This window comes from Haliaeetus leucocephalus, unplaced genomic scaffold (genome assembly GCF_000737465.1).
Source record: "Haliaeetus leucocephalus isolate CR32 unplaced genomic scaffold, Haliaeetus_leucocephalus-4.0 Scaffold284, whole genome shotgun sequence".
In the NCBI taxonomy this organism is placed as follows: domain Eukaryota; kingdom Metazoa; phylum Chordata; class Aves; order Accipitriformes; family Accipitridae; genus Haliaeetus; species Haliaeetus leucocephalus.
Window position 1 is genome coordinate 9,462,865 of NW_010972720.1, and position 27,677 is coordinate 9,490,541.

The 27,677-nt window shown below is 38.8% G+C and overlaps 1 protein-coding gene across 3 annotated transcripts in view; it reads left to right on the forward strand.

Moving 5' to 3' along the window:
• MTUS1 (microtubule associated tumor suppressor 1) overlaps nucleotides 1–27,677 on the forward strand; it is a 92,013-nt gene that overhangs the window by 15,928 nt on the left and 48,408 nt on the right. Inside the window, exons 3-6 of one of the 3 annotated variants that reach the window (XM_010570046.1) lie at nucleotides 589–771; nucleotides 5,322–5,456; nucleotides 7,505–7,594; nucleotides 8,854–8,901. In XM_010570046.1, coding sequence (XP_010568348.1) covers nucleotides 589–771; nucleotides 5,322–5,456; nucleotides 7,505–7,594; nucleotides 8,854–8,901 — 456 coding nt within the window. Of the gene's footprint in view, nucleotides 1–588; nucleotides 772–2,154; nucleotides 2,345–5,321; nucleotides 5,457–7,504; nucleotides 7,595–8,853; nucleotides 8,902–21,360; nucleotides 21,799–27,677 lie in introns of those variants that run through there. The other 2 variants (XM_010570048.1, XM_010570049.1) reach the window with 2 other exon arrangements.

Genomic DNA, 27,677 nt, shown 5'->3' on the forward strand with positions numbered 1-27,677 from the left:
CAGTTAGCCATGAAGAACTTTGTTCGAGGGAGTGCTGTTTAACTAGTTCTGCAGAACTAGTCAGTTTTCAGTATATTATGTGAGTACAACACAATTTGATACTCTTGTGCTGTGTTTGTCCTTGAAAAGATACTATCTTTTAGAGTTCCCTGTCAAAGGTGTGTGGGGAAATCTCCATTTTGGGGGTGGGAACAAACAAAAGAATCTTTCTTGGATTGTCTTTGAGCTGGAGGTTATATTTTTATGGGATCGCCAGTATAGCTAACCATAATACACAGAGGTAGGAAAATGCAAGAAAGACTTCTTGTGCGTGCAAATGTCTGCCTTGAAGGCCAGTCTGTAAAGCTCTTGATTTGTTCCTGAGGTCAATATGCAAAATGGGATTCTTTAAATCCTTGGAACTGTTTTTCTGTGTTTACACCATTTTTTACCATGTCAATATGAGGTAGATTAAGCCTTTTTATATGTGGTTTTTTTATGTGTAAATCTTTTTACTTGTAGGCATATACTTAGAAGCAGCAATTGTTTAAGCTTCTTTCCAGCTCCTTTTGTTCTTTTCTCTCCCTCCCCCTTCCCCCCAATTGACAGGTATAGGATCTTTGCCAAGAGAGAAGCATGCCTCTCCGAAAAATTCTCCAGCCTCCTGGGCTAGCTCTGGTAAACTGCTCACTAAATCCCAAGTGCCTGTCAAAAGATCAGTGCTTGAGAGAACACCTAGCATCTCTTCAGTCAGCAGCACTCAGAGTGAGCGAAGTCTTTTCAGCAGTAATTGTAAGTATCCTCAGGGTTAGGGTTTTAACTGATAGCATCAGCTGCTTGTTGGAAAAAAAAAAAATCCCCACAAAGGGAGTCCTGTCTGACAAAGGGCTGTGTTAATTCTCATTGTACTACTTATTATTAGTTCTAGGTCTTATTCTTTTTGCTTCTTAACTTACAACTTTCCTTCTTGAGACATGCAACCTGAAGGATCTTTGAGCCTTGGACTTCTGTTTGATGAGTAGAGGTTTCAGTACAGCTCCTCTTCCATTCTGAAACAGTACAAAATGAGTGGGTCATCTTGAGCAAAAGTTTCCCTGTGTTTACATATAGTGTAATAAGAAATAAGTCTGAATGGTGTGAATGGATTACCTGTCGTAATATTTGGAACAGCTCGTTAGAGTTTTTTGATACTAAATGCTCTTTTTGAACTAGGTTATATCTGCTTTCAGTGTTTTAAGACAAAATGTGTAGATGAGATCAAAAGCAGTTAAGAGAAACTGCTTTTAGAAGGTAAAACTTTGCACAGGTAGACTTCTATAATTTCTAAGGTAACTAAGCATTGCTGTATGACCTGAACGGAATCTACCTTGATTAAAACTAGGAAGAAAAATAACAGAACTCACTTTGATTTGAAACTCTACAAAGGGTCTGTACCAGCAGTTGTAGGAATTCTAGGGGCAAAAATATGAAGGAAATAATACACAACTGACTGTCAGACATTAGTATTCCCAGCTATACATATTCAAATGAGTACATTCAAATATTCTGTTACTATTGCATCATCTGTTATATCTTGGAGACTGGGCAAAGGCCTTTGCTTTGTGCCAGATGCCATTTAAATCTGTCTTCAATGGACTGAAAAAGAGAACTGTGATTTAACATATGTCTATAGTTTATGTATGCGCATATGCATACATACATATATAACTAAAATTTCTCTTGCTCTTTTTTTCCCCCCCTGTAGTGCCTTCATTAAAAAACTACGACCTAACATATTCCTCAAAGGAGTAAGAGTATGTGTAATAAAATATGCAGTGCATGTTTCTGTGTAATCAGGTCGGTTCGGTTGCTGTGACAGCCATGTTGACTTTTGCTGTTCAGGTTTAGGACTGTATCTGGAATTCCTAAGCAGCTTTGTCCTCTCTTCATTTTACTCCCTCATGTAACAAAGGAAAGGGTCATCGCTTCATAACAAAGAAGCGTATTCAGATTAAGTATCTAAACAGATGACTCCTTATTTAGCCTGATTTGCTAGTTGGTTTAATCTGTTTTGTCCACTGCCTTCAAGCTTACAATTTTTTCCACTCCGATTCACGAAGAGCAAGCAAGAGCAATGTGAGAGGTTGAATATGGCTGCAGTCTTTTTGGCTTTAAGGTTGCTTTGATCTTTTTTAAATGACTATACCAGGAGGACTCCGCAGTTGCACAGAAACTAATTTTTCTCCTATTATTTTCATCAATTCTACACTAACACCACCGACTGACTCAGGAAGCCACTATGATATTACCTTACTGACGTTGCTGGTGGTGGGATCTTACAGCTTTTGTATTATTCCTTTGTTAGCCACCTTTACTGGGAAAAGAAGTAGGTTGTATTCCTTTTAATTTCTATTTTAAAGTCTGTTTTTTGTTTTGTGGAGGTTGATAAATGTATGCAATGTTTTGATTTGCGGATTTTCTGCGAGATAATTTTTCTTTAGTTAATTTCTTACACTTGATGAGAATGATTTATGTCTGATGGTCAGGTTTTGTGAGTACAATGAGTTTAGGTTACATATGAATTATATGTTAGTAAAGTGAAGTTTTTATGACTTCAAATCAATTTGGAAAGAACTAATGAATTTACTTTGTACTCTAATGTTAAGTGTAGTGCTGTTCTTATTTTTTATTCTTTCATTTAGTCTACTATAAAATAATGTCAGGAAAAAAATATTTGTAAACCTAAAATGTTTTTATGAGATTGGTAGGACACACAAAGACCAAGACGGGAGGCTTATGCTGTGAATGTCATGAAATTTATGACTATCTATTGCGGTCCTGTCAACAGTATTAAATTGACGAAGTCGCTTGGCTTTTTTTGCTTAAGGAGTTTGCCTTGTGTTAGCAGAGAAAAAAATGTAAAAAGAGAGCATTTCTCCTGCTGTGTCAGCTCAGCCCTTTGTTAGGGGGTGTCCTTGGATTGGTAATTTCCTGTGGCAGCATTAGGATTTTTTTTGTTTAATGAGCACTGGAGTTTTATGATTCTTCTCTCTAGAAAGACTTACTATTTTATAAGTTTGGAAATCATGAAGTTTGAAATGCTGTTATTAATAAAAACATATTTTGAATGCAAGCTGTCAGTCTGAGCATCGAAAACCTGAATTTGTAACAGTAGAGAAATCTTCTCAATTTCAGTGCTGAGCTGAAGATACTGTCATTTGAACATACTGAAATGTTTAAACTCTGAGGTTAAGAACAAGAATCCAACTTTGAATTGCATTAGAATAATTGCATATAAAAGAAGTAGTGTTTCAGAAGTTAAAAAGCTGATCCTAGCAATTGACCTGGAGGTGCATTTCTGTACAGTCAATACTTAAATTCTTTTAATAAGTTGTGTTTTTAAGCCCTTTAGATCTTAGCTGGAGCAAGATCACTTCATACCTGTCCGTCTTTGATCAAGATTGCAGTAGCTACTCCTGTGAATAACCATCTTTGAATCATATAGTGACCAAACTCTGCAAATTTGCCTTTTTTTCTGCACACAGCCTGGTTAGCTGACTCCAGAGCTAATTAGACAAAACAGTACCCTAACTAGTCCTGCAGCAGAAGTGTGCTCGCTTACCCAAAGTGTTAACTTCCATGGCATGCTTCTGATTCAGAAGAAGGTAGCGTAGCAGTTTGTAGGCGGTTGTTAGCTGCTTGCTGTGAACTCTGAGCGGAAATCCGTAGTTTAGTGTTTTACAGAAAAAGTTAAGGACTGCTTCAGGCCTCGTGCTTTACTGAAACAAAGTCATTTGAATAATCTGATGTTGAGCAGGGTGAGATTCCTGCAAAATAACTGTGTTGTTGATGTGTTATACTAATGTTCCTCATGTATAGATCTCTTTGCAAATATTTAGCTTTTGTGCCTTTAGAGAGGCTCCAACTTTATTTAAAACAAAGAGGGAGACTACAGTTGCATATGTTTCTAAAAGGGAAAGCAGTTCTGTCTCTCTTTCTGTGGTTGAAAATGTATTGATTAGTGGCCAAAAAGCATCTTTTTGAAGTAGTTAACTTACATGGTTTAAGCTGGTGCATTTAAAGACACTGAAATAATCTCAAGACTGTATGTTCCATTTTTAATGAATGATATTAGACATGTAGTTCACATTTTTTTTAAAGGTAACCTGCCTCATTAAAACACTTATCTGAAGCAAATCTGGTATTGCCACCCCCACCCCTCCATCCCCTGTTTTTTTCCCTTTAAAGGACTAGAGAGAAAAAGCAACAGTGTAACAAACTATTCCCCCGCCTTAGTTTTTCCTTTCTCTGGTAAACGCAATGTCAATTTCTTACTCTTCAATGTGTCAGTATATATAATTTTTCAGTACCTGAACCAAAGTGTACTCAAGCTATACTTACTTTAGAAGTATTTTCATATTTTTTCTGGAAAAATAAAACTATGCTTTCCCTAAATTTTGGTTTTCTTTTTTTTCAAGGAAAAGCTTTCATTGTGACAATAAGTCCAAACCTCTCTCAAGTTCCTTTGAAATGGTACAGAACGTCTTCTGTAGCAACTGTCCTGTTAGTTGGAAACCTGATTTTGACATGAGGTAGCAGTTGCTTATTGTCCTGCCTTTCCCAATTTGGGTCTGTCTGCCTCTTTTTGCAGGGAGTATTTTGCTGTATGACATCAGCTCTTGTGGGGCGGGGAGTCTTCCGAGGTCTGCTGTCACTTAGGAGGTTGCTGTTATGAACAGAGACTACAGGAACCTTTCTTAAAACTTGTTTGGTAGCTGGTGAACGCAGTTGGGCTCACATGTTTTTTCGTGCCCCACAAGGAGGGTGGAAGGGGTGTAGAGTCTGCTGGTGGTGCGTGCACCATATTATTGAAACAGCACGCTCAGCTCTCAAACGAGAGAGAACAAGGGAAGGTGTTGTGTGAGGAATTTGTCTGACATTTATTTGGGTTTTGTTATTTTAACAGTCAATTCTGTCACCAGAACGTCCTTCTGTACTGATGATGCTTTTTCTTGGCTTAAACTTGAAATATGTTCTGCGTTTGCTTTGTACAGCAAGATCAGGCTTCCAGTTATGTATCTTGACCAATATACTTCTATACATATCCCCCTCTTAGACATAGTTCAAAGCTGTATGTCTGGTTCTGAGAAGTGTTTGTAACAGTCATAGGCTGTTCTGTTACAGTTCATCAGTCTCTTTGTACTGAAGAAATCAGAGGTGGTCATAATATTTTTATTCTATGATTCATTCCAACGTGTGTTTCTCCTAACTTTAGCCTCGGGTAAAAAAGGCTTGTTTTAGGATTTAATTTTCCCCAAACTAGACGCTGTCTAGAGCAAATTCTTTGTTGTTCTGTGTTGCAGCTGCAAGTGCCACAGTCATCATCAAGAATGGAGAATGGCCTGCAAAACCAGACTGCCAGAATGGTACTTTAGGATCTGTCCCTTTGAAAGCTGTACCAAAACCTAGATTTCACTCGTTGAAGTCAACTCCAAAAGGTATATGAGTCCGTTTGTAGATAGAGTGGAACTATAGTTATTACTGTTACAGTACCTTAACTTTTGCAGGTGGCTGCCTCCTGAAGCAGTTTTTATTGAAGAGTGGTCTTGGAAAATAGTGCGAGGGAGTAAAATTACATCAGTGGTGTCTCAAGTTTTTTATAAGGTTTCATAGGAAGTCTAAAACATCCTTTGTATTGTCATAATTGACTGGGATATTTCAGGAAAACGAGGAGGACATCCACACTGTGATATGGCTAAGGTTTGCATGGCACAGGGACTAAACACGCTTTGCTACATGGCATGTGTCATTGTGCGAGGTTTACGCGGTTTTAATAAGAGTTCTTTTCTGTCATAAAGCTCAGGCACAGACTCTGTGGCTGCTGGTGATCTGTGGGGTAGACCTACCCTGGATTTATCTTGAGTGTATGGTTGTCCTCATCCTCATGCACAGTTTGCATTATCTTCACCCCTTTCAGGACAGTAAGGACCTTGGGGGATGGGGATATTTTTTTTTTAAAGAAGGTATTATTAGATGGAGTAAGTCAGTCTTGGGTGACTGACATTGTCCCATCTTTCCAAGGGAAGAGCCCCAGAAACAGCTCAGCTGTTCATGCTGCTTTTTCTTGATATTCTTACTGGCTGAAGTGGAAGCAGAGGTTTGCTCTAATTGTTAACGGAGATAAGACAGTTGTGGTTCATCATCTGGTGCTAAAGGAAACATTAATTTAAATGTACTTTCTGACTTTGTATGAAACACTGTTCTGGTTCCTATTCCTATTCGAGCCAGGACCTCTCGATCAGCCAACAGTGCTTCTCCACTCCAGCCACAAACAGCAGTTGACAACTCATTCTCTGGCCAAAATTAAAGACATAATGAGAACAGATAAATAAGCTTGCTGTCTCTCTCTCCTAAATGCTAGTTATAATCAGCTTGCTTCTGACCATCTTTGTGGTGAACTGGTTATCGTAATTGGATAAACCTAATTGAATACTATGCTTCTGCTTTAGGCTTAAGTTTTAAGCTGGTATCTGACATAATTGAGAATAAATAGAAGAGATGCCTGCCAAATGTCATGCTAGAATGATGTGCTTTAAAATGGCAAACAGTGAAAAGAAACAGACTTTGCCACAAACGGTAAATTACTTGGAAACAAACACAAATTATATGGCTGTCTGACAAGCTGATGCATTGCTCAACATCTTCAGTGACCTGGGTGCTAGAATTGTGCCTTCAGCACTTCCAGGAGCAGTGTGGCCAGAAGAAGCTGGAATTCCCCCCTCGGCTTTATGTCACTTTGACTACTCTGTTGTGTTTTGGGGCCTTCCCAGTTCAAGAGGGTTGTTTTGAAACTGGAAGGGTCAACTGGAAACTTAGGAAGATGATTGAGGTCTCTGACCACAGGACCTGTGAGGAGAGGTTGAGGGAGTTGAGCTTGTGTAGTCAGGCAAAAAGGAGAGTAAGGGGAGTTATAACAGTCTGCGGTAACTTGAAAAGGATGGCTACAAAGGTGATGGTGCCAAACTCTTCTCAGTAGTACCAGATGATGTGGCAATGGGAAATGATTGCAAATTGTGGAGTGGGAGATGCAGCATTGGCCAGTGGGGCCGTAGAGCCTCCCTTCCTGGAGGTTTGCAAGGCTCAGCTAGACAAAAGCATGGTCAATTGATCTCATCTTGGTGGTGGCCCTGCTCTGAGTGGGAGGCTGGATAGCTGGCCTCTGGAGGTCCCTTTCAGCCAATGTTTCCGTAGCTGTGTTGTATTTGCTGAATTAAGTAATTCGATCTTAGTCCTAGAGTGAAATCTTTGTTAACATTTTCTTCTGCTTAGAAGCTTTATTAAAAGTATCTTTTTATTTCTTCCAATATGAGTTCTGGTAAAGCAAAGCTAAGTTTAAATATAGCTTCAGTTTTCTAGAGGGTGTCTCTCTTTTGTATTTGTTTGAGTAGATTTGTGCATCTTGTACTTTTAAATATGTAATATTAGGCATGTCTTTAATTGCTGACGTAGTTCTACTTTTAAACCTGATCTAAGCTTTTATTTCCAGGAGCCAAGGCCAGGTCTGCTTCACTGAACCAGTGCATACCAAAATCATCTGGGCCACTGCACTCAGCAAGGAAAGTCAGTGAGGCTAGAGGTAATCAGCTGTTGGGTAAAGTCAATTTTTCACTCACATTCTTGAATCCCTCTGTCGAGAGAAGCTGTGCTCTGTGACTTCAGAGTAATTGAGATAGTCAATCTGCTCTTTTTCCTTGTGGTTCATGGTATTAGAGACTGAGTCTGCAAAGTGTTCCTTATGTATTTGTTTAATCTGGGAGGAAAAAATCAGGGCATTCGTTGTCCACTATCTGCTTGAAACTTGCATCCCATGAGGACTCCGAATACTTGATAATGTCTGTTAAAAGATGTTCTGTCACCTGCTTATAAGATCATATACTTGCAAGACAAAACCCAGACCAGATTACATTTCTGTATTAGATGCTTGTTTTATCTTTAACTTTCAATTGAAATTAGTCATTTTTACCAGAGTGAATGAAAAGAATAGGTATGAATCCTCAGGCAAGCTTTATAAGAAAAAATTTTCACTTTGGGAGCAAAGTTCCATTTTTATGGCTGAGGTGAGGGAAACAAGTACAGTAGCCATACAAAGCAGATTGTTTCCTATTGAAACACCTGCTATAGGATCACACACTATTTGTAAAGGCTGAAGAAAGCTGATAGGTGTTGTCAACAGACCTTTTATAAACTTCTGCACGTGACTTTTGGACTTATACCTAGCAGTTCAAAAGAGCACTTTCATTTAATTAATATCCTTCAAAATAATGAGGTTCTTAGGTCGGTTTTCATGTGACTTTAAAACAATACAGTAAGGGTAGATTAATCTTCTCTGTGCTTTCATTTATATCTGATCTGATTGGTAGCACACTTCAGAGTGCTGTTAACTTATACCTCCTTTATACAAATAAAATAAATGGAGCATATAGATGGAAAAAAACTTACTATGATGCTGGTATAGACAATTGTTTTTTATTATCTGTGGTCCTGTATGAATGAGTAAAATAAAATGGTGCTACCTGGCTTAAATGAAGTATGATAATTGTAATGGGAAAAAAAAATGTTTGGCTTATTGGGAATTCATTACGCATTTTCCAAGTAGTTTAACCTTATGATGCTAAATCTTGTTGTTGCACATGCCATCAGCCATCACAAGAAAGAAACTGAAATTGTGAAGTTTGAGGAGCTTAAAAAAAAAAAAAAAAAAAGGGCAAAAAAAACCCCAACCAAGACACCCCCACTGGCCCTTACTAGCTTGAAGTGTAATTCTCTCTCTCTGTCTCTCTCTGTTTCTCTCTTTTTTTTTCTTTTTTTTTTTTTTCTTTCTTCTGAACATCGTAGGTACTCCTGGAAGAAATGGACACCAAAGCCTATCTCATTTGGGTTCTGGTGAGTTTTCAGAATGCATTTTTACATTTTCTGCAGTGTAACTTAAATTAGGTTTATACATTATATTAGTATATTGGTTCTTTTCTTGGGAGAACAGTTTTGCAACGGGTAATTGCATAAACCGTCACTGATTCCAGTTTCAGGGGATATGAAGAAAAGTCTTGGTTTTTTTTCTACTTGCTGTCTTCTGGCTACCCAGCTCTTAGAATATGCAGTCTGTGCTATCTGTTTTGCTCTGTTTCCAGTGAAGCATAAGGAGGTTTTAACTGTAACCAAAAAAAAGTATGGCAATGAAATTTGGATGTAGTTTTTGCTGTTTAGCCACAGTGAGGTAAGCGATGATTAAAGCTCATGTGTTGTGGCTTTAAAAAAAAAATAAAAAAATAGAATAATCATGCAGAATAACAGGTTTTTCTGGAAGGTTCATGATAGATACCCTTTTGGTGTGAGCTGTCTCTGTATCACCACAGACTGCACTTGAATAAGGAGTTGAAATTATCTAAGCATGTTGATGTGTGTGTCTGCTTGTATGGTAGAGGGAGGAATCGCAGCTGATTAAGTGGCAGATGGTGTTCCAAAATCTGGCAGAGTTTTAAGGACTTCATGTTGGGTTTGTTTTTGGTGTTTATGCCAGTCAGGACACCTGGTGCTAGTTTCTGTCTGCCAGGAGACAGAAAAGTCTTCAGATGATGTTTCTACTTGCAGCAATTTCCAGGTCTTTTCAAGAGAGTTGGCAGTCTAAATTAGTTTCCCTAGCATCAGTGTGTATTTGCTGAATTAAAAGCTGCTTGTAATTAATTAGTCATTGAAAAGCCCCTTTTGAAAGATACTGAAGATCACTGGAAAGCCCTATGTCCCCTGAGTGAATAGCAGATGTCTTTCTGAAAGAGGTGCTGTAGCCAAGCAGATGTTATGAATTTGAGTCTGGAATTACTGGGTAAATCAGTTCTGACCTGTAACTCTGGTACTGTGGCAGTATGTTTTTAATTTCCTGTAGTCATAACATGAGTCTAATGCTTTTGCCTTTTACTCTCTTGGGTGTCAAATGTCTACATATTAATTGTGACTGAGTACTTTGCTTGATACCTTTAAGAGTCAGGGCTTCTGTCACACAGCAAGCGTAATACTTTGCACAAAGTGCTAATTCTGTTTGTTGCTTTTATTGATACTTGGCTGAACTAATGTTAGTTTAGGTATAGCCTGACACTACGTTTTATGTCCACATGTAAACTGTCATATAAGAGTGTATAGAGGATGATACAGCTAACAACATGATGTCTATTAGCTCAGCTGAGGAAACTCATAAGCAACAAAGTGTTTTGGGACTAGAAACAGAAAATTAAATTCCTCTTCTATTTTTTTATGATAGATAACACTATTTTCCCCTAAATTTAGCATGGTACTTTCTCTCTTTTTTCCATCCAGAAAAGTAATTAGTGCTCCCTTCCCTTTTTACTAAATATAGTTTTTCTTGTGATTCATCTTTTCCAGCCTAATAAAGAATGTAGCTACATAGCCTTGAAGTATTATATTCAATGCCATAGAAACACAGCTAGAAACTCCAAATTAGCTGTAATATTTAGTGATCCTTTAGCACATGCTCTTTAGCATCATACTTTTGCCAGTTGAATAGTTGTATTTCAGTGTTTGTCTTAATAAACCTGAACTGTTTCATGTACTGAGTCAGCTTCCAAAACTGGATGATGTTAGACGTTGAAGTTAATACATTTCTAACTTTTCTACATTTCTAATGCTCTAATGTACAGAGCATTAGTATAATTTCCCATTTATGAATGCAAAGCTTTCTGATGGAGTATTTTGCTTTTCTAAGAAAGAATTTTTCCATCTTCACAGTTGCAAATAGTTCTTACAGAATAAAAATATTGTGTGGCTGCTTGGATGTTCTGCAGTACAAAGTCTCACATTTTAAGAAAAAACAAATGGTCTTTTTTGAAATGAACTGAAATAATGCCAGCTGGTACCATGTAGAATGGGGCCCACTATCGTTGTTGTTGTTTTTTTTTTTTTTTAGTGGCCTTGATATTATAGTGAAGCTTTGTTCTAGTGACTTTAGCTAGTTTAGAGCTTTTGTTCTTTTTTTTTTTTTTCAGGGCCATAGCTAACTCTACAGTTTTTAGCCTCATTCAGTGAGGAGGTCCAACCCCAGTTCTATTTCTTGCCCATGTGCTCTGTCTGAAGAGTTGGGACTAATCTATTGCGGCAGAACTCTGATAACTGATTACAATATTAAGGCATTAATTAAGTGTCTAGCTCAGTTGTTAATGTTGTTTTTCACATTACTTCAAGGATGGAAAAATAGCAGGATTTTCTAGGATCTGGTCTCTGTTCTCTGACTGTTTGTGCTCTTTATCCATTTTTCCTTTCATTTATAGCAATGATGCAAAGCCAGAATCTGCTTGACAAAGCAAGGCACAACATTCTGTTAGTACGCCTGTAAAATTGGAGAGACTTGTGTATTTGCAGCTGTTCATTCCTTTGTGTTAAAATATTCACAAGGCTCCTTTTTGTGAATTCTGTATTTTTCATGGGTAATATTCCAGTGGATCAAGTAATTTCTACAAGTTCTGTGGTGTAGTGCTTCAGCACTGGCTTTAAAGCTAAGGCAAAATTAACTTCTTGGGCATAATATGTTTTATTATACTTCTTAACTTGCTAACTTCAAGTAAGAATGAGCATGTCCACTTACTGTAATGTCTTAATGTAAATGTAATGTAAAAATGTTGCCTCTTGGGAGATGTAATTTTGAACTAGATGCAAAACTGCCTCTAAAAATGTGTAAAGTTAGTGCTCTTTCCTTTGTTTCTCGAGGCCTCCCTGGAGAAAATGTGACCTACTTCTAATACCTGTGCAGTATGTTACAGTGCAGTGTGTATATGCAGTGGATATTCACTTATCCTTAACCTTCAGTCAATAAGAGACATGACAAGTTACAATACAGTAATCCCTAGAACTACATAAGCTAAGCAAAAGCCAATATCCTTTTTGGCAGTTCCAAAGATAAAGCTATTGCTTTAGGAATAAAGCATGTAAATATTTATTGGAAAGCTTTATCCTGTTGTTCAGTGACCCTACAAGGGATGTATGGTGTATTACGGATAACAAGTTGCACTTATGCTTGTGGCACAACACTGTTGTCAGAAAAGCTAGGGCAACTGCTGGATAAACCTATAAAGTATTAGCAACTACAAACAGTGTGATTTATGTCATCTCTCTTTGTATTATGATGGAGTATGTGTAGTGGAATCAGTTACTGAAGGCTGTAGAAGCCATGACAACCAAAGAAGCTTCATCAAAAACCTGCATATGCTCCATCATGAAAGATGGTATTCTGTTGTCTTACCCTCATAAAGAAGAGGTTAAAAGGCTGCTCGTTTTAGTTTAATCATTTGTGAGAAAATATAACACTGGGGGAGGAAATAACTTCAGTCAGGGGTCTTATTGCAAAAAGTGAGTAGTAGTGCTAATCAAGCTTAAATGGAAAAATAAGGTATAAATATAACAGTCCATGTAGCTGTCTCTTGGAACAGGTTGTTAAAGATGGATGCTGGCTTCTCACTCTAACTCTTACACTGGGATAAGATGCTTAATAATAACACAATACTCTGGTTCAAACAAAAGTTGATTGAGGCATATTTCAAGGTTCAGTTAACACCCCTTTCTGTCATGCGCTTAGTCATAACTGTTGAAACTCGGAGGAAACAGGATAAACATATTTCTTACATTATAGATTCTTGGATAGAATAGGTTATCCTCAAAATACTTGCACTTTCAATGTCTGGAAAACAAGGGATTAATGTATGTCACACTGTGCTTGTGCTCTTTTTAACAACAACAAAACAGCTTTAATATTTTAAAATGATACATGATACTATGTGAAAAGGTGTAAGCTTTCTTTAAAAATTGGGAGGACTGTAACTGAGAGCTGATGAACATTGTTGTGAATGTCAAGTACTTAGGTCTTTGGTGAATTCTTTCATCTAGTTGACCATCAGTAGTCTTCAGCATGGTATAGCAAATTACCCTACTGATCAGAGATATCTGGTCAAGTGTTTTATTAGCGCTGTATTTCTCCTTTCATATCTGACCAGAAGGTCTTTTGGGGGTTGGTTTTGTTTGAGGAGGGTGGGGGGGTGTTTGCTTGCAGAAGTTTTTGCAAGTTGTAGAGGAAACTGTGCAAGCAGTGTTCTTGTTGCTTGGAGACGTGAAAAGATCTTGATGCATACGTGAACATATGTGCCCTGGCAGCCAAGAGGGCAACCTGCATCCTAGGGTGTGTCAAACACAGCATAACCAGCTGGTTGAAAGAGTTGATTATCCTGCTGTATTTAACACTGGTGTGGCCTCACCTTGAGTACTGTGTGCATTTCTGGACCCCACAGTTTAGGAAGAACGTGAAGGTCCTTGAATGCATCCAGAGGAAAGCAGCAAAGCTGGTGAAAGGCCTGGAAGGCATGTGCTGTGAGGAGTGGCTAAGGACTTTGGGCTTGTCTAGCTTGGAGAAAAGAGGTCTGAAGGGCAACCTCATTGTTCTCTACAGCTTCCCAAGGAGGGGAAGAGGGAGGGAGGTGCTGATCCCTTCTCTCTGGGATCCAGTTACAGGATCTGTGGGAATGGTTCAAAGCTGCACCAGGGGAGGTTTGGACTGGACATTAGGAAGCATTTCTTTACTGAGAGAGTGGTGAAATACTGGAACAGGCTTCCTAGAGAGGTGGTCAGTACCCCAAGCCCGTCCAGTGTTTAAGAGGTGTTTGGACGATGCCCTTAACATGCTTTAACTTTTGGTCAGCCCTGAAGTGGTCAGGCAGCTGGACTAGATGACGTTGTAGGACGCTTCCAACTGAAATAGTCTAGTCTGTTCTAACACAAGTGCTCATATGACTGGCCACAGAGCAGGTAGGACTGGAGAGCTCACCAAAGTTAAAAACAAGTCAGGAAGAATGAGTGGTAGTTCTAGCATAGATCATGAAACTGATGCTAGCAATGTGCAGAAAATGGAGCCCACTGCTTCCGTCTCAGCACTTGGAGTTCTTCTTTGGCTTTATCTTAGTATTCACTTTTAATATGATTTTCCTGCTGTATAACATAAATGTTACTAGGTTTGTTGCTAGAGAATATAGACAGATCTGGTTTGTTTTTCATGAGTACCCAGCTTTGCAGGTGCAAGGTTATTAAATAAATTTTCTTCAGTTCAGAAGAATGTTCATACAAAAAAAAATCCCAGAGGTCTTAAACTGCTTTTAAAAAAAGAAACAAAAACCCCACCCCAAAACCCCAACAATTCTGATAAAGAATATATGTTGCAAAGCTCTATGTGACAGGTTTTGAACAGTTATTCAATATCATCTAAACAGTAATTTTAAGTCTCATGTATCCATTTTTTTCTTTTTTTAAAAAAAAGGCATTCTATGGTAGTGTGTAGAATTTTTCCATGAAGTAAAACTTCTGTTGTTGAACCAACTCTGCATTTCTTTCAGCATCTTCTAATACTGTACTCTGCAGCTCATGGGAAATAAATTCCCTCAAGAATCATACAGGAGACAGTTTGATGGGTAAATACCTTAAATGTTTTAAAGCTCTTTCCTGTTCTGCACTGGAAAAAACTAGGTACCTTCTGCAGTGAAGTTAAAAGCAGGGAGGAAGAGGAAGATTTTGCTTCTTAACAGCTAATAGTTTGTTCAGTGGTTAAAGCACTCCAGGTGTAGAAAAGCAGTGTTTAAGTGCTTGTTAAAACAGGGCTGAGCAGGGAGGATTTTGGTTCAAGTTTTCCATGTTGCAGAACTAGCATCTCTGGCTAGTTCTAACCAGGAATTTCAACATAGATGTGTTGAGACTGAATTCTCAATCTCTCATGTTAAGAGCTTCAGCTTTTGTAAATAAGTTGGATTTGTCAGTTTTTCTGTCTCTACGCCTCTTTCCAAAAGAAAAGCCTGGAAATTTTGCAGAAAAACTTGAACAGCTTTGTAAACTTAATGGGGTGAAGCAGGAACAAGATAAGATTCAATATTAGTTTAATGTGGTTAATATTTTACACATTGGGAATTCTAGGAGTTTAATAGTGTAAGTTAGTCTTTCCTTTTCCCTTGAAAAGATAAGGCTTAAACTTCTTTTTACAGATATTGTACTGTGCGTTGGACTATTTTGTTGCCTAGCTGTGATAAAAAGCCAGCTATAGTCTTTTTTTAGATGTTTTTTCATCCATGTGAACTATGAGGACTATCTGAATGACTTAATAGTCTCATGTGATCTAGCCTTAGAATACCTTCAGGCTAATAAGGAATGTTCTTATAAACAGACAGCAGAGTTGCTTAAGTGGTGTAGCTATTACACATGAACCAGCTATAAAAGCAGGTCTTTGTTTTGCCATTTCTACATAAATAAATGCAGAATTAATCTAAATCTATGTGAATTTGAGTTTAAGTGCATTCATTAGGGACATATAATGATTTTTATTTTGAAGAGTTAAGGGAGTATCTGTAAACCTGAAATAACCTTTGATACCCAATAGCTGTTACTTTCTTGGCCAGATTTTTCTAGCATTACCAAATAAAGTATAGTACAACAGCTGGATCTCAGGATTTAATTCCTTGGGTGAGAACTGCTGTGCTCCAGAAGTCTTCAAAGTGAAATGACTGGTGCTGATGTTCAGAGAATGCCACCCTAAACTCTGCAGTCATCTGTTTTGAGTGTTTTGTTTGCTGTTTTGTTTTGTGGTTTGGTTTTTTTTTGTTTTGTGGTTTGGTTTTTTTTTTTAATAAGTGGTGTTTTCCTGAGGTAGTATGTTTGTCAGAGTAGAGAATAGGATGCAAAAAACTAAGATGCGTGACAACACAGTCTTACTGTATTCCAGATTGGTCCCTTCAGCTGTCAAGTTAAATGTGTCAGTGTATTTGCATGCATGCTCTGTCTGAATGAATTTTAAAATATCTAAATTCTCACTGTTTTTTTCAGTAATTAAGAGGACAATAGGTTTTTATTTTAAGAGACTTTAGAGCTTTAACCAGCAGGGTCACATACCAGTAGCAAACTGTTTTCATTTTTTATTCCCAACTGAGTTGCTGTAGTTAATGCTGAATTATACCGCCTTCTTGAAAATGCCATCCTAATACTTTATTCTTTCTCTACTATCGTCTTTTCCCTTTCCTCTCCAGTTAAACCTACATGTGGATCTCTTTTGATATTCTCAGACTTGTTTTTTTTCCTTTGACTCTCTGGAGTTCCTTAGGTTGTGCATATTGTTTTATGTGTTTGCAGTAAACAGTGAGTAATTGGGCATCATTGTACTGGAATTCTTCCTTAACTTTGAGGTAAGGGTGGTTTTTTTCAGTTATTTTTAAGTCCTCTGACTTGTTCCTTCTAGCTTTCCTTTAAGTCCTTTCTTTCCCCATATTTCTTAAGGTATTTTTCAGCAGATACAGTAGCTGCCCATATTGTTGTCATTGATCCCTGTTAGGCAGATAAGTTGATATAATACTTGAAAGACCATGGAACTGTTCCAGACACATGAAACTCATGGATCTTGTATCAAAGATGGCTAAACAGCTTGTAAAGTGAATGTACGTCTGCATTTTTGTCTGCACACCTGGGGCTATGAAGAACACATGAAAGCCCACAAAGATAAGCAAAACATACTTGTTGTGAGTTGTCTTTAACTTTCTCTGTGATCTCCTGATAAACCACTAGCATGTCTTAGGACGTATACTTGCCTAAATTGTCCTTATTTGCAGTGTTGCTTTTCAGTAGAGGATGTCTGGGTATTGTTGTGAGTCCATAGATGAAAAACAGTTGCACAGTGCATATAAGTCAGTATTGCATGAATAAATAATTAATACATCTGTAAGCTGTGGCCCTAAGTAAGACTTTTATTTTTCCTCTGTTCCTTGAGGCCTGAGCTCACAAGGACTTACACATATACCTAGCCTGCTGCTGAGCAGAAGTCCCTAGCACAGAGGGTGTTGGGTTTTTTGACACATCTGGCTAGATCATTGAAGCTTCATATTTTAAGGCATGTTATCCTAGTGTTAGTGACGTTATTCACTGTTGTATAGTAGCAGGTTTTTTTCAAAGCACTGTAGGATTTTGACGCAGGCAGTCTAACAAAAATGCCATTTTGGAAGGGACATCCTGCACATGAAAAATAACTTGCTGTTCCCTTAAGTCAGAAGTTAAAAATTAAATGATTCTTGCCGTGTCTTGTGGCCATTCTCAATTCTGGAAGAGTGCAGATGTCGTAAATGCCACCACTGTTGCGTGAGAGAGACAGATCAGCCTGACTGCTGTAGCTGTTTGCCTGGGAATCCACTGCAGCATCACCTTCTGTTTGACAGGCTGCTGAATTTATAATGATTAAAAGTGTCTGTGTACTAGAGGAAACCTAAATTATTTAGGATTTTAGTTCCTGCTTTGAGGGAGGAAGAGGTTTGCTTTTTTCTTCAGGTAAGGATTGGAGCTTAAAATAAGTCCCAAAGCTGCAAGCTGTGTTTGGCATGGCAGTGGGTATTGTTGCCTGCAGAAAGGTTAGCTTTTCAAACTGGAGCACTGGCTAGAGCAAGGTGGTTGCAGGAAAGTGGAAAGGGGGCAGTCATCTTCCAGAAATAAAACCAAGACCTGGGGCTTAGTAGGCTCCTACTTGTCATATCTCTCTTTGCCTAAGCAATCACCTCTCAGTTCATCCTGAAGTAAAGCATGCCAGTAAAACCCATCTGCTCTGCACTGCCCATGCTGTCTTATGACGCGGAGCCAGGTGTCTTCTGCGTGGGCTTCTCAGATCTAAAAATCTAGCCTCTGATTTAGACTTTTTTGCAATGAGACACTTAACTGTGCTCTGATGGCTTTCTTAGTGATTGTTGGATGTGTAAAGAGGGACAGAGACAGCAGAAATGCATACAGATAGCTGTGCACTTGGCCTCATGAGGCTGAATTTAAAAGCATACAAATGCCAGTGCCCTTTGCTTCTTTCTTGTCACATTGCTAATGTTCCCAGGGAGTGGCAGATACGCTAAATCTGCTGGGGTTAAAATAGGTCTAGCCCCACCATCAATCTGATGGTGTCATCAGGTATTGATGCATTTAGCAACCCAGACTGAATTACATGGTCATAACAGAATAGAGCCCCTTTGTCCATGTTGATCTCCGGTTTTGCCCTTGGAGTTCAAGGGAAGCCAGCAGTAAGGTGCTAGTAAATAAAATCCATCAGTCCTTTTGTCCTCTGTCTGGGCTGTATATCACTTCCTATTTTATTCTGCTGTTTTCTGGTGCTATTTTTATCGCCCTTATCCAATGTCAAGATAGAAGAAGATCTCTCTATGATCTTCATGTTATGCATGAGTTGTAGACAGTGTATGTTCCTGGCATGCTGTGCTAGGATCCCATGGGTTATGTCCTGGCTTTGTACCCTGCCAGCGCCAGGCGCTAGAGAGATGGTCATTGTAGGAGTACAGCCACAGACCTGGAGATGCTGTTTTCCTGAGCCAAGGAAGCAACGCTAGCAGATGCACAGCCACCACAGTGTACAGTGGTGTAACGCAGAGCTCTGGAAAGGCTGCACTGGAGGAACCTCTCTGAGTTAAATCTCTCCTGGGAGCTATTCAGATAGGGATGGGTAGTCCTCTTGCTGGCTGCTGTCAGAGCTCTCTGAGGGTTGGGTGCTAGATGAGACTGACATGCATCTGTTGCTTTTTATTAGTGCTGTCAGTCGTCTTCTGCATAAAGGAGCCTTGTTTTAGGTTTCTGGGTTTTAACTGGATTCCAACCCTAGAGGCTAGAAAGGCATTTTCCTCAAATCAGAAGTTTGGTTGTGGGGGTTTTTTTGTTTTTTTTTAAATACTGTGATGTATCTGTTTCTTCACAGCCTGTTTCCACCCAAACTAAGGGTGGGAAAGAGGAGGCAGTGAAAGTATTATTTGTGTACCTCTGTAAGAGGAGTTTTGGTCTCTGCTACAAGGGTTTTGTTGTCCATATAGAGCTTTTATCTGCTTATATTTTGCGCAGTGATTCATTAATTCCTCAGTCTCCAGACTGGTTCATTACATCATGCTTGACCTCTAGAGATTCTTTGTTCTAGCTCCTATTCCTAGGAAGGAAGTTACGGTTTCAGTGGGGTACTTCAGTTTCTCTAGGTTTACAGGCTAGTGAGAAGTTTGTTATCTTTGTCCCAGCCGCTATTGCAAGTGTGGGGAGAGGCAGTGGGTTGTTTTTTTGGGTGCTGGGGGGGTGTTGTGGTTGGTTTGGGTTTTTTTGTTTGTTTGCTTTTTTGAACAGGATTGGACTTTTTCTGCCTTTATGAGAGCATCGGATTGGGATGGTGAGAGAACATTTACTACATGGAGCAGTGCCTCCCTTGGGGAGCTGTGGCGGGCAGGAGGAAAACAAAAGGGAGTTCCAGTGGGTGCCCTGACAGAAGGGTAAAACCTGGTATGGCTGGGTGTTGAATAGTGTGTGAAGACTGGCTGTAGGCCCAGTCAAAAACTCACGATGCCCTCATTAAGAGAGAATTTGACAATACTGATCTAATATTTGAAGAGATGGGCTAATGAACTACGCTGAATACGTGAGGCTACTCTAATGTGCTGTAACAAGCCTTCTGGTTTACTGCTGAGCATGGTTTCCAAGCGTAATAATCTTCCAGCAACACAGAAGGGACGTAATGTCTTTGATAGTGGTGTTGGATTAGGAAAGGGTTTGGATCTGCAGGCTGTTGGAAAGATAGATGAACACACATTGCTAGTGGCAAAGCTTTTCAGACTAGAAGGAATAGATGAGGATTTTTTAGCAGTAATGACATGCATGCCCTGCTGTGTGCAGAGGCTGCCCTGGGAACCAAACAAAAAAGCTAATTTACTGTCTTTGTACTTATTTTGAATGGTTTTGTGTGGACTGAAGACATATTCTAGTATTTCAGAGTTGGTGGTACATCACTGTGCTGGGAAATAAATATTTTGGTACATGATCATAAAATATTCAGCAGTATTCTCCCACAGTGTGCTGTGGAGGTTGGCTTGATGGGTCTGACGGTCTCGATGCTGGGCTGCAGTTCTTTTGCTCTACTGACAATGAGCTGCTTTATTGTCACTGCGCTGGCCTGTGTGACGTTAGAGATATCCAGAGACCAGGATAAAGCAACAAAATGCTGCTTTTAATTCTAGCTGATGTGGTAAATAAGCACTAGAGAATTTAAAATGTTATGCGTCTTGAGCAAGTAAGACATGCTGTTAAAATACAACAGACTTGTGGTAAGGAGAGGACGGATAAGGCACTGCTAGGATGAGACCTGCCGGTGTAATTATGTTTGCTTTGGGTTATACCTGCTTCAGAGCAAGTTGGGTTAATTGTTTCTGGAACTGGAAAGACTGTCAGAGGGATAGGTGCTAGAGAGCATTAGCTGTGGTTTGGTGAAATGGTAGATGTGCAGAATCCATGGAAAAGTACCTAATTTTGTTGTCTCTAAAAAGTTACATGAGGCTGTGGAGGGCAGCTCTTCAAGCAACCCAAAAGAAGGTATGAGCTGTTACTGTCTTGTCTCCTGCATTGGCTGTGAGATACTTGGATGGTCCCTGCTCCTACGGCTGCCTAGGAGGGCAGCTACTGACTGTAGGCAAAGTAGTGAAACGTTTCTCTTTTACACAGGAAGGTGGCCAGTGCATGTATTGATAGTCATGGCCATAGGTGAAAAATGTGACATTTTCTAATCTCTGCAAAACAGTTACTCCTCTGTTTTCTAGCTTCTAACTCTTATTTTTCATTTTATTTTTGCTAGTGGTAGCTGAAAGGGACCAAGGTATATGCAAAAATTTTGAGCTCATTAAATAGTAAGAAGAAATATTTTAAGATGGCTAATTAAATATGGAGATGGCATCTGTTTTGAAGGAACTCCTGTAATGCTGCTTGTTTGCTACAATGTTTGGGTGCTTTCAAAACCCAGCTGGCAGAGATCTGTTTTAATATGAAATTGATGCCTGCTTTCTTGGTCCTCTTCTGATAATCGGAAGCATCTGCAGTGTTGATCTGCCAAGCTAAATAGTATTTCCCTTAAGCAGATCTCAAATACTGAATTCTTCTTGGAGAATAGACATGTTTGTGGATTTGTTAAGACTTTAAATGTTGACATAATATTTAATGCTAAAAGAAACTTTGGTAGAAAATGTTAGCTGATAAATCTGTTTTGATAAATTCATGTTAATTGAAAGAAACTTTAAAAAAAATGCACCCTGAAAGGATTCTTGGAGAGGAGAGCTGAAATATGCCTCCAGGAATATTCAAATAATCTCCCTAACAGTCTCCAAAGAACAATTACATGGTCTGTGACATTGCTGGATGATATATTCAGCTGGGGAGACCACCCACTTCCTCCTCCTCCTCCTCCTCCCTCCTCATCCTCCTCCTCCCTTTTCTCCTCTTCTAGCTTCCAGCCCATGGAGTCCCACAGCAGATTAAGCATCAACACTGTGATGCAATTCAGAGGCTGTTGGTTTTCCGAATCACTAAGTCGGTTTTATTCTGAGGACAAGCTTTGTTTCCACAACATCTGGTGAGGAGGAGCTGCCAGCAGCATTTACGCCGTGGATATCTGCTTTTACTGATTTTTTTGCTTGTCTGTGCATAAGGAATAAGAGCAAAGGAATGGAGACTTGATTACTTCTTCAAGCCTGTTTTCTTTAGCAAGAATTGCTTGCTTCTGCCAGTAGTGATTTTAAAACATAGTATGTGACAGTACATGGAGGCTGTTTCTTGCTTGTTTATCTCCCAATTGTACTGAAGACATGTTATGGTCCCCGAAATTTTCCTTATCCAACATGCGTGTACGGCTGACTGCAAAGGGGTTGCTCCGAAACATTCGCCTACCTTCTGGCTACAAGAAAAGCACTGTTATATTTCATACAGGTTTGTGGTTTTTAAATACAATGATTAGAGCATGCTTTGAGGGGAATATCTTATTTACTTCAACGGTGGCTTATTTCTAGCAAACAAAAACTGTACTGGGCATGAAAGTTTTTGAATTTCATACAGAAGTTTGACTTTTGAGCAAAGTAGTTTCATATTTTAAGTCTCTGTGTGTGCATGCACCCGTGCTGAGCTGCTTGTTTGGAAGATGGTTATTCTGTTTATGAAATGCAAATTGGAATTCGTTCTTTCCTCCCGCAAGTCCAAAAATAGTATCAGGAAGTCTGTGCTATTAAATATTTATCTAATGATTTTAATGATTATCTCCTGGCAGCGCTGTCTTTTCTATACCTGGATTTGAGTGCAGGAGGGGAATAGGGAGGGAAGCGGAATGAATACAGGCTGTCACGATGTGGCTTTCTGTCTGTGAGAAATATTTGAACTTGTATGTATGATAGCAGATATCTACATGTCACGTTAAATACATCTTATTTGCAAGTAGGACAAGCAAACTTTTGTGCTCACTTGTGTTGATACAAACCCCAAAAGTATGAGGTTTTAGAGGCATTCATGACAAGTGTGTGTGTGTTTAAACCACCACCCCTCCCCCCCAAATAAAAAACAAACCCCAAAACCAACTAGACAAAAAAACCACCACAAAATTCTCAGCTGCATCTGACCTGATTTTCATCTTCAGTGGCAGGTAAAGCAAATAAAGCAAGTATCTGGAATGGGAACAAGATTATGGAAGCTGAGCTTTGTTCCAGGACATACATGTGTTGTTTTGGTGGAGGGTGTCAGTTGTTTGTTGTTTGTTTTAGCTAAGATGCATGACATTTAGAGAAACTGATGGCAGCCTGCATATTATGTAAGTCTTTTTCTCCACTGCACTATTTGTAATTTTCTTGCATTTTACTTAAGGAGGAGTAAGCAGCTACATAAGCTAGTTTTGCAGAAGCTCTTTTTCTCAAGCATTTCCCTTCTGTCTTGAACACCACCCTCATTGCTTTTATTTTTTGGAGTTCAGTTCTACCAGTCAGCTTTCCTTCCTGTCCTGGCATTTCACATAGCAGCTTAAACCATTCACCTTGTCATTACTTATCCTTGGCAAAGTAAATCCGGTTTCCAAGTTCCTCCTGAATGATAAATTCAGTTATGAACATAACACAAGCCAACTATCCAGACATAATATAGGCTTCTGTTTGCAGCTTGCTTGCGTGGCTTTAAGCTAGGATTAAAATAATTTGATGCTAAAAATTCTTATGTAAGGGAGTCTTTGTGCATATACCTACATCCCTGATGTTGCTAACAGCATGAAATTTCCACATAGCACATATTCCAGGGACAAAAATCCTAAAAGAGAAGGCAGGGTGATAATGTTCAATCTTCCAAATGTTCATTAACTGCCACTGAAATTTGTATAATTCTGAAAAAACCAAAAATAGATGTCAGTGCATGTATAAAGGAAATTTTACAATGATAAGAATCAATTTGTGGTTCTATTTAGTTTGAGTGGATGTGAAAGCAAAACCTGCCTGTAGGATGCCTCTGCTAAATACAGCATGTAAAATAGATTGCTAGCCCTGCGTTCCAGTTAAGCAGCACTTCACTAAATAAGAAGTGCTGAATAGACCTTCTGTGTGTTTTCTCTGTGTGCACTATGTACACGCTAATGGTATAGCATTGAAAGCTTAGAGGGGTTTTTGCCTGGTCTCCCCCTTCTGCTTTGCTGTCCTGTGTCTTGTAGGAAGTGTGTTAGCAGAAAGCTGACCAGTGGTTAGCTATAGCTGAATATACCAAAAAAGTAGGGCATCTGAAAACCAGGTCATATTCTGCAGCAGAGAGTGTAAGTATGTATAGATACACTGTGGTTTTAGAAATGGTGTAATGCATTGAAGCTTGTTAGTGATTATTTCAGGTTCATAAAACTCAGCAACAGTAGATCAGGCAATGACAATGTATATCAGAAGCGTAAATGGTTCTTTATGTTAAATGCCAGGAGCAGCCGTATTTGGTTTTGCAGTGCCAGTATGAGTATTTTTTCTTGTAGGGGTTTGATTGGATTAAAATGACATGTGGCTTCTTTCCAAGGTCACATAAGCAATGAGAAATAGAATATACTAGGGACTGTGTCAACAAATAAGGGAGAGAGTAATTGAAAAAAGGAATTTCATGGTCCGTGTAGGAATGTGAATATGTATGAGTGTTATGTAAGCAACATTTGGTTCCAGTTTTGGTGTAGATTGCACTTCTAGTAAGTATTATCATGGATTTCATCCTTTGCTCCCTTTTACAAAGCATAGACCAGCCACCTTGTATGACTGTAGAGCAGCCTTGAGATACTTATGGCAATTGTTGAAATGTAGAGTTTTAAAGTAGTCTGGAGTACAGGTCAAGTTGGATTCTTCTGTTAACATGTCCTGGCTTACAGTCTGCGGTGCAATAACTTGGTGAAGTTAGGACATAAGCGCTATTAGGAGGAAGAGGATGGAACTCACTCTTGAGTTTCCATTCTGACTTGAGGATATTTTGCAGCAGCCTGCTGTAGTTTCTTCACAGTAGGTAGTATGGCTTGACATACAGTTCTTTGCACTGGTGTTAAGTTAGTCTAGATTAGTCGTTGCATTTATAGTTAAATGGATCCTTGGGGTGGAGTGCATTTGCATTGCTTACAGCTTGTCCATGTGGAGGTGTCAAATTAACTGGAGTAGTTCAAATACCTTGCAGTGTAAGCATACAGCCTGTTCAGGGGAAGCCAAATAAAAGTGGAATTTTTCTAGGAATGGAATAAATCCAGAGGAAATTTGCTGTAAAATTTGAAGTGTATCTTAAGGTCATTCAGCTTGTTGCCTTGTGTCTAACTTCCATCACTGTGCGCTCTATGCTGCTGCAGGGTTGTCATATCCAGAAGTTTTTTCACCCTTTAAATGCAGGCAGACATCTAAGTGTCATTTTTCTCAGCTACTGGAAGTATAGTACACCTGCATTGTTAGCTGTATATAATGAGCGTCCTCTTCAGCAAAACAAAAATACTGAAATGCTTCAGGAAATACTTTACAAGTCACAGGTTGGGTAAATAAAACTTATTTGTAGCAAGTAACTGCAACAAAAATCTCAACACTTCAGAACTGCATAAACGTGATAGAGGTAGGAGTTAAGTATGAACCAGTGTCTTTCAGTGATGTTTTACCAAAGAGTGACTGAAGTGCTCTTATGCTCTTCAGCATCAATGGCGTGACAGAGTAAATCATCATCTCGGAATGATTCTATATAAACAGCCAGAGAAAGACATTCTTTTATGAATGATTCAAAATAATAATTTTGAGTTACTTATGTTTTCTCTTGCATAAAGATAAAATTCTAGACAATGAACTAGTTTTGCAAATGGAGGTCAAAGCTCTTGTGCCTTTTGTTCAGGGTTTTTCAAGGTTTGTATACTGAACTGTACTATTGCTTTTGTGGTAAACTGTTTTGTCTCAAAATGTTTTCATCCAGCCCTTCCTGCTACTCTTTCTATTCCTCTTCTTCCCCTAAGCAAACTGTACTTAGTACTTTTATCTCTCTGCTGACTTCCATTGCTTACTAAACCTAGTTACTCTCTTATTACCTTGGGAATAAGAGGTGTCTCAGAGGGCAAAGAGTAGCTGATGTCATTATGGCAATACCAATTTTAAAAATTTCCTTTTTGCCTTGCTAGCAACAAGCAAACATCACAGACCTGTTTATTTGAGCAGATTATATCCTTTTCCAATACAACCTTTTCCTTAAATCCTGCTTCAGATCACATTGCGAACTTTGAAATTGCTTCTGCACATTGCAAAGCAGTGCTTTTAAAGGAGGATTCTGAAAGCCTCAGGTGTCATGAGTTAACTCTTCATATGCCTTCCTGCCCCCCCTACCCCCACTCCCCCACCCCCTAAAGAATGACTGAAGTACTGATTAATGTCTGACACAACAGTTTAATATAGAACTGTAGAAAGATACCCAACACACTTAACCCTACCAAGTATTCTAAATTTAAAAGTCTGCTGGAGGGATTTGATACAGGACAAGTATGTTAAATATTTGTGTCACCTACCAAGGAAAAATATAGTTCAGCAGTAAAGCCAGCTTATCTATTCTGAGCAAAAGAAGTTGAATAACTGAAAACCATTCATCATGGGAGATTTTGGATTTAATCATGTTCCTGTTAAAGTCAATAAGACTGTTTTGCTTCTGACTTCATCTATTCAAGACTGGGTGCTGAATGACCTGCCTGATATGCTTGATTTCAGTCTTAATATGTCATGGCTTCAGTAGGCATGTAGATGATAGCTAAATGGAGGTTCTCATTTTCAGGTGGTAGGGCTCTGTGTTTTGGCATTTGTAAGTATAGTTTGTACTCTATACGCATCTCATGCAATTGATGCATTTACGGTAGGTATAAAATGCAGATAACTCTAGTTCTTTTCGAAGGAAGCCTGGATAGCAGAAAGGAGCTGTTAAAACAAACAACAACAAAAAAACCCCCACCAAAAACAAACCAAACAAAACCCCAAAACCCCCACAAACCAACAAAAACCACACCAAAGAAGTCACAAAACAACTTACATGTGATGTAAACACTTAAACTCTGCATATATTTAACAAAGCATGAAAATTAATGTAAATAAGGAGCTTTGCTCAAAAAAAAAAAATCTTTGGAGAAAGAAGTGGAGTGCTGTGAAAAGCACATGCATAGTGCATGTGCTTTTGCATCCTGGCTCCACTGTAGTGAGTGATGTTGGATTTTGTAATTCCTTCACTTAAACAGAATAATTGTATGTGAAGGATGCCTCAAGTATTTGTCAACATGAAATAAGTAGAATTGCTGCTTCAAGCTCAACTTCATAGAAGAATAGTTAATTGGGGAGTAAATTCAAAAGACCTAGCAAATTATCTTTGCTAATATAATTGCATATTCTAAGTGTGCATTTGTTCCCACTTGATATGTCTAATAGGTGAAAAGGGTCTGGCTGTAACTTCTATTGCTATGAAGTAGGCTGAGGTTTGAAAGTGGCAGGCAGCAACGTTTACACTTAAAAACCTGAGTAGCTTTTAAATTACTTTGGGGGATTTCCATTGTGGTAAAACTGGACTTAAACTTTTAAAAGCTGCTTCTACCAGTTTTGCAACTTGTGCAAATGAATCTGTTACCATAGTAGAAATGGCTTGCAGCATTCAGACAAATGAAGCATTACTACCTATTCAGTCCTTTTAATTTGAACTTTCTAAGGCATAAAGCAAAAGTTTTTTTGAGGAAAACGATACCATGAAATTTCAGTGCTAGAATGCAACGTTTTGAGTATTTGCAGCCAATTGGCTTGCTGTTTTATGTTACTCTTCTTTCTTTGTTAGCACAGAAAACTCTGATGTGAGAGGGAGGTGGAAGGCAAAAAAAAGTTTCTTGCATCTTCAATTAATCAAATATAATTATATTTTAAGTACTGTGGAGGCAGTACTAAATAGATTGGGACCACACTTACCACTCTCTTTGCAATCAATGGCAAGAAATGTCAATTTCTGTTTATAGATTGGCTGTTAATTTAGTGTCATGCAATGAAGCAGTGTCTCCACTGCTTTTATTATTTAAAAAATTCTAATCCCTGGATGGTATGATGCATAGGAAAAACCTAGGTCCAAAGCTGATAGATCTGATGCCTTTAGGAAAAGTGCTGGTGTTCAAAACAGCTCTTGACTGTTTCACCAAATATCATACCAAAACCGAACTTATTTGGAAAATATTTGCAGGCAGACCCCATCTCTCTTGCCTTGTCTTCCCCCAGAACAAAATTCAGTGAAGACTGCCTTGGTCAAGCCGGCTATCTTACTGAGTTCACCTGTACCTCTATTTGTTCTTC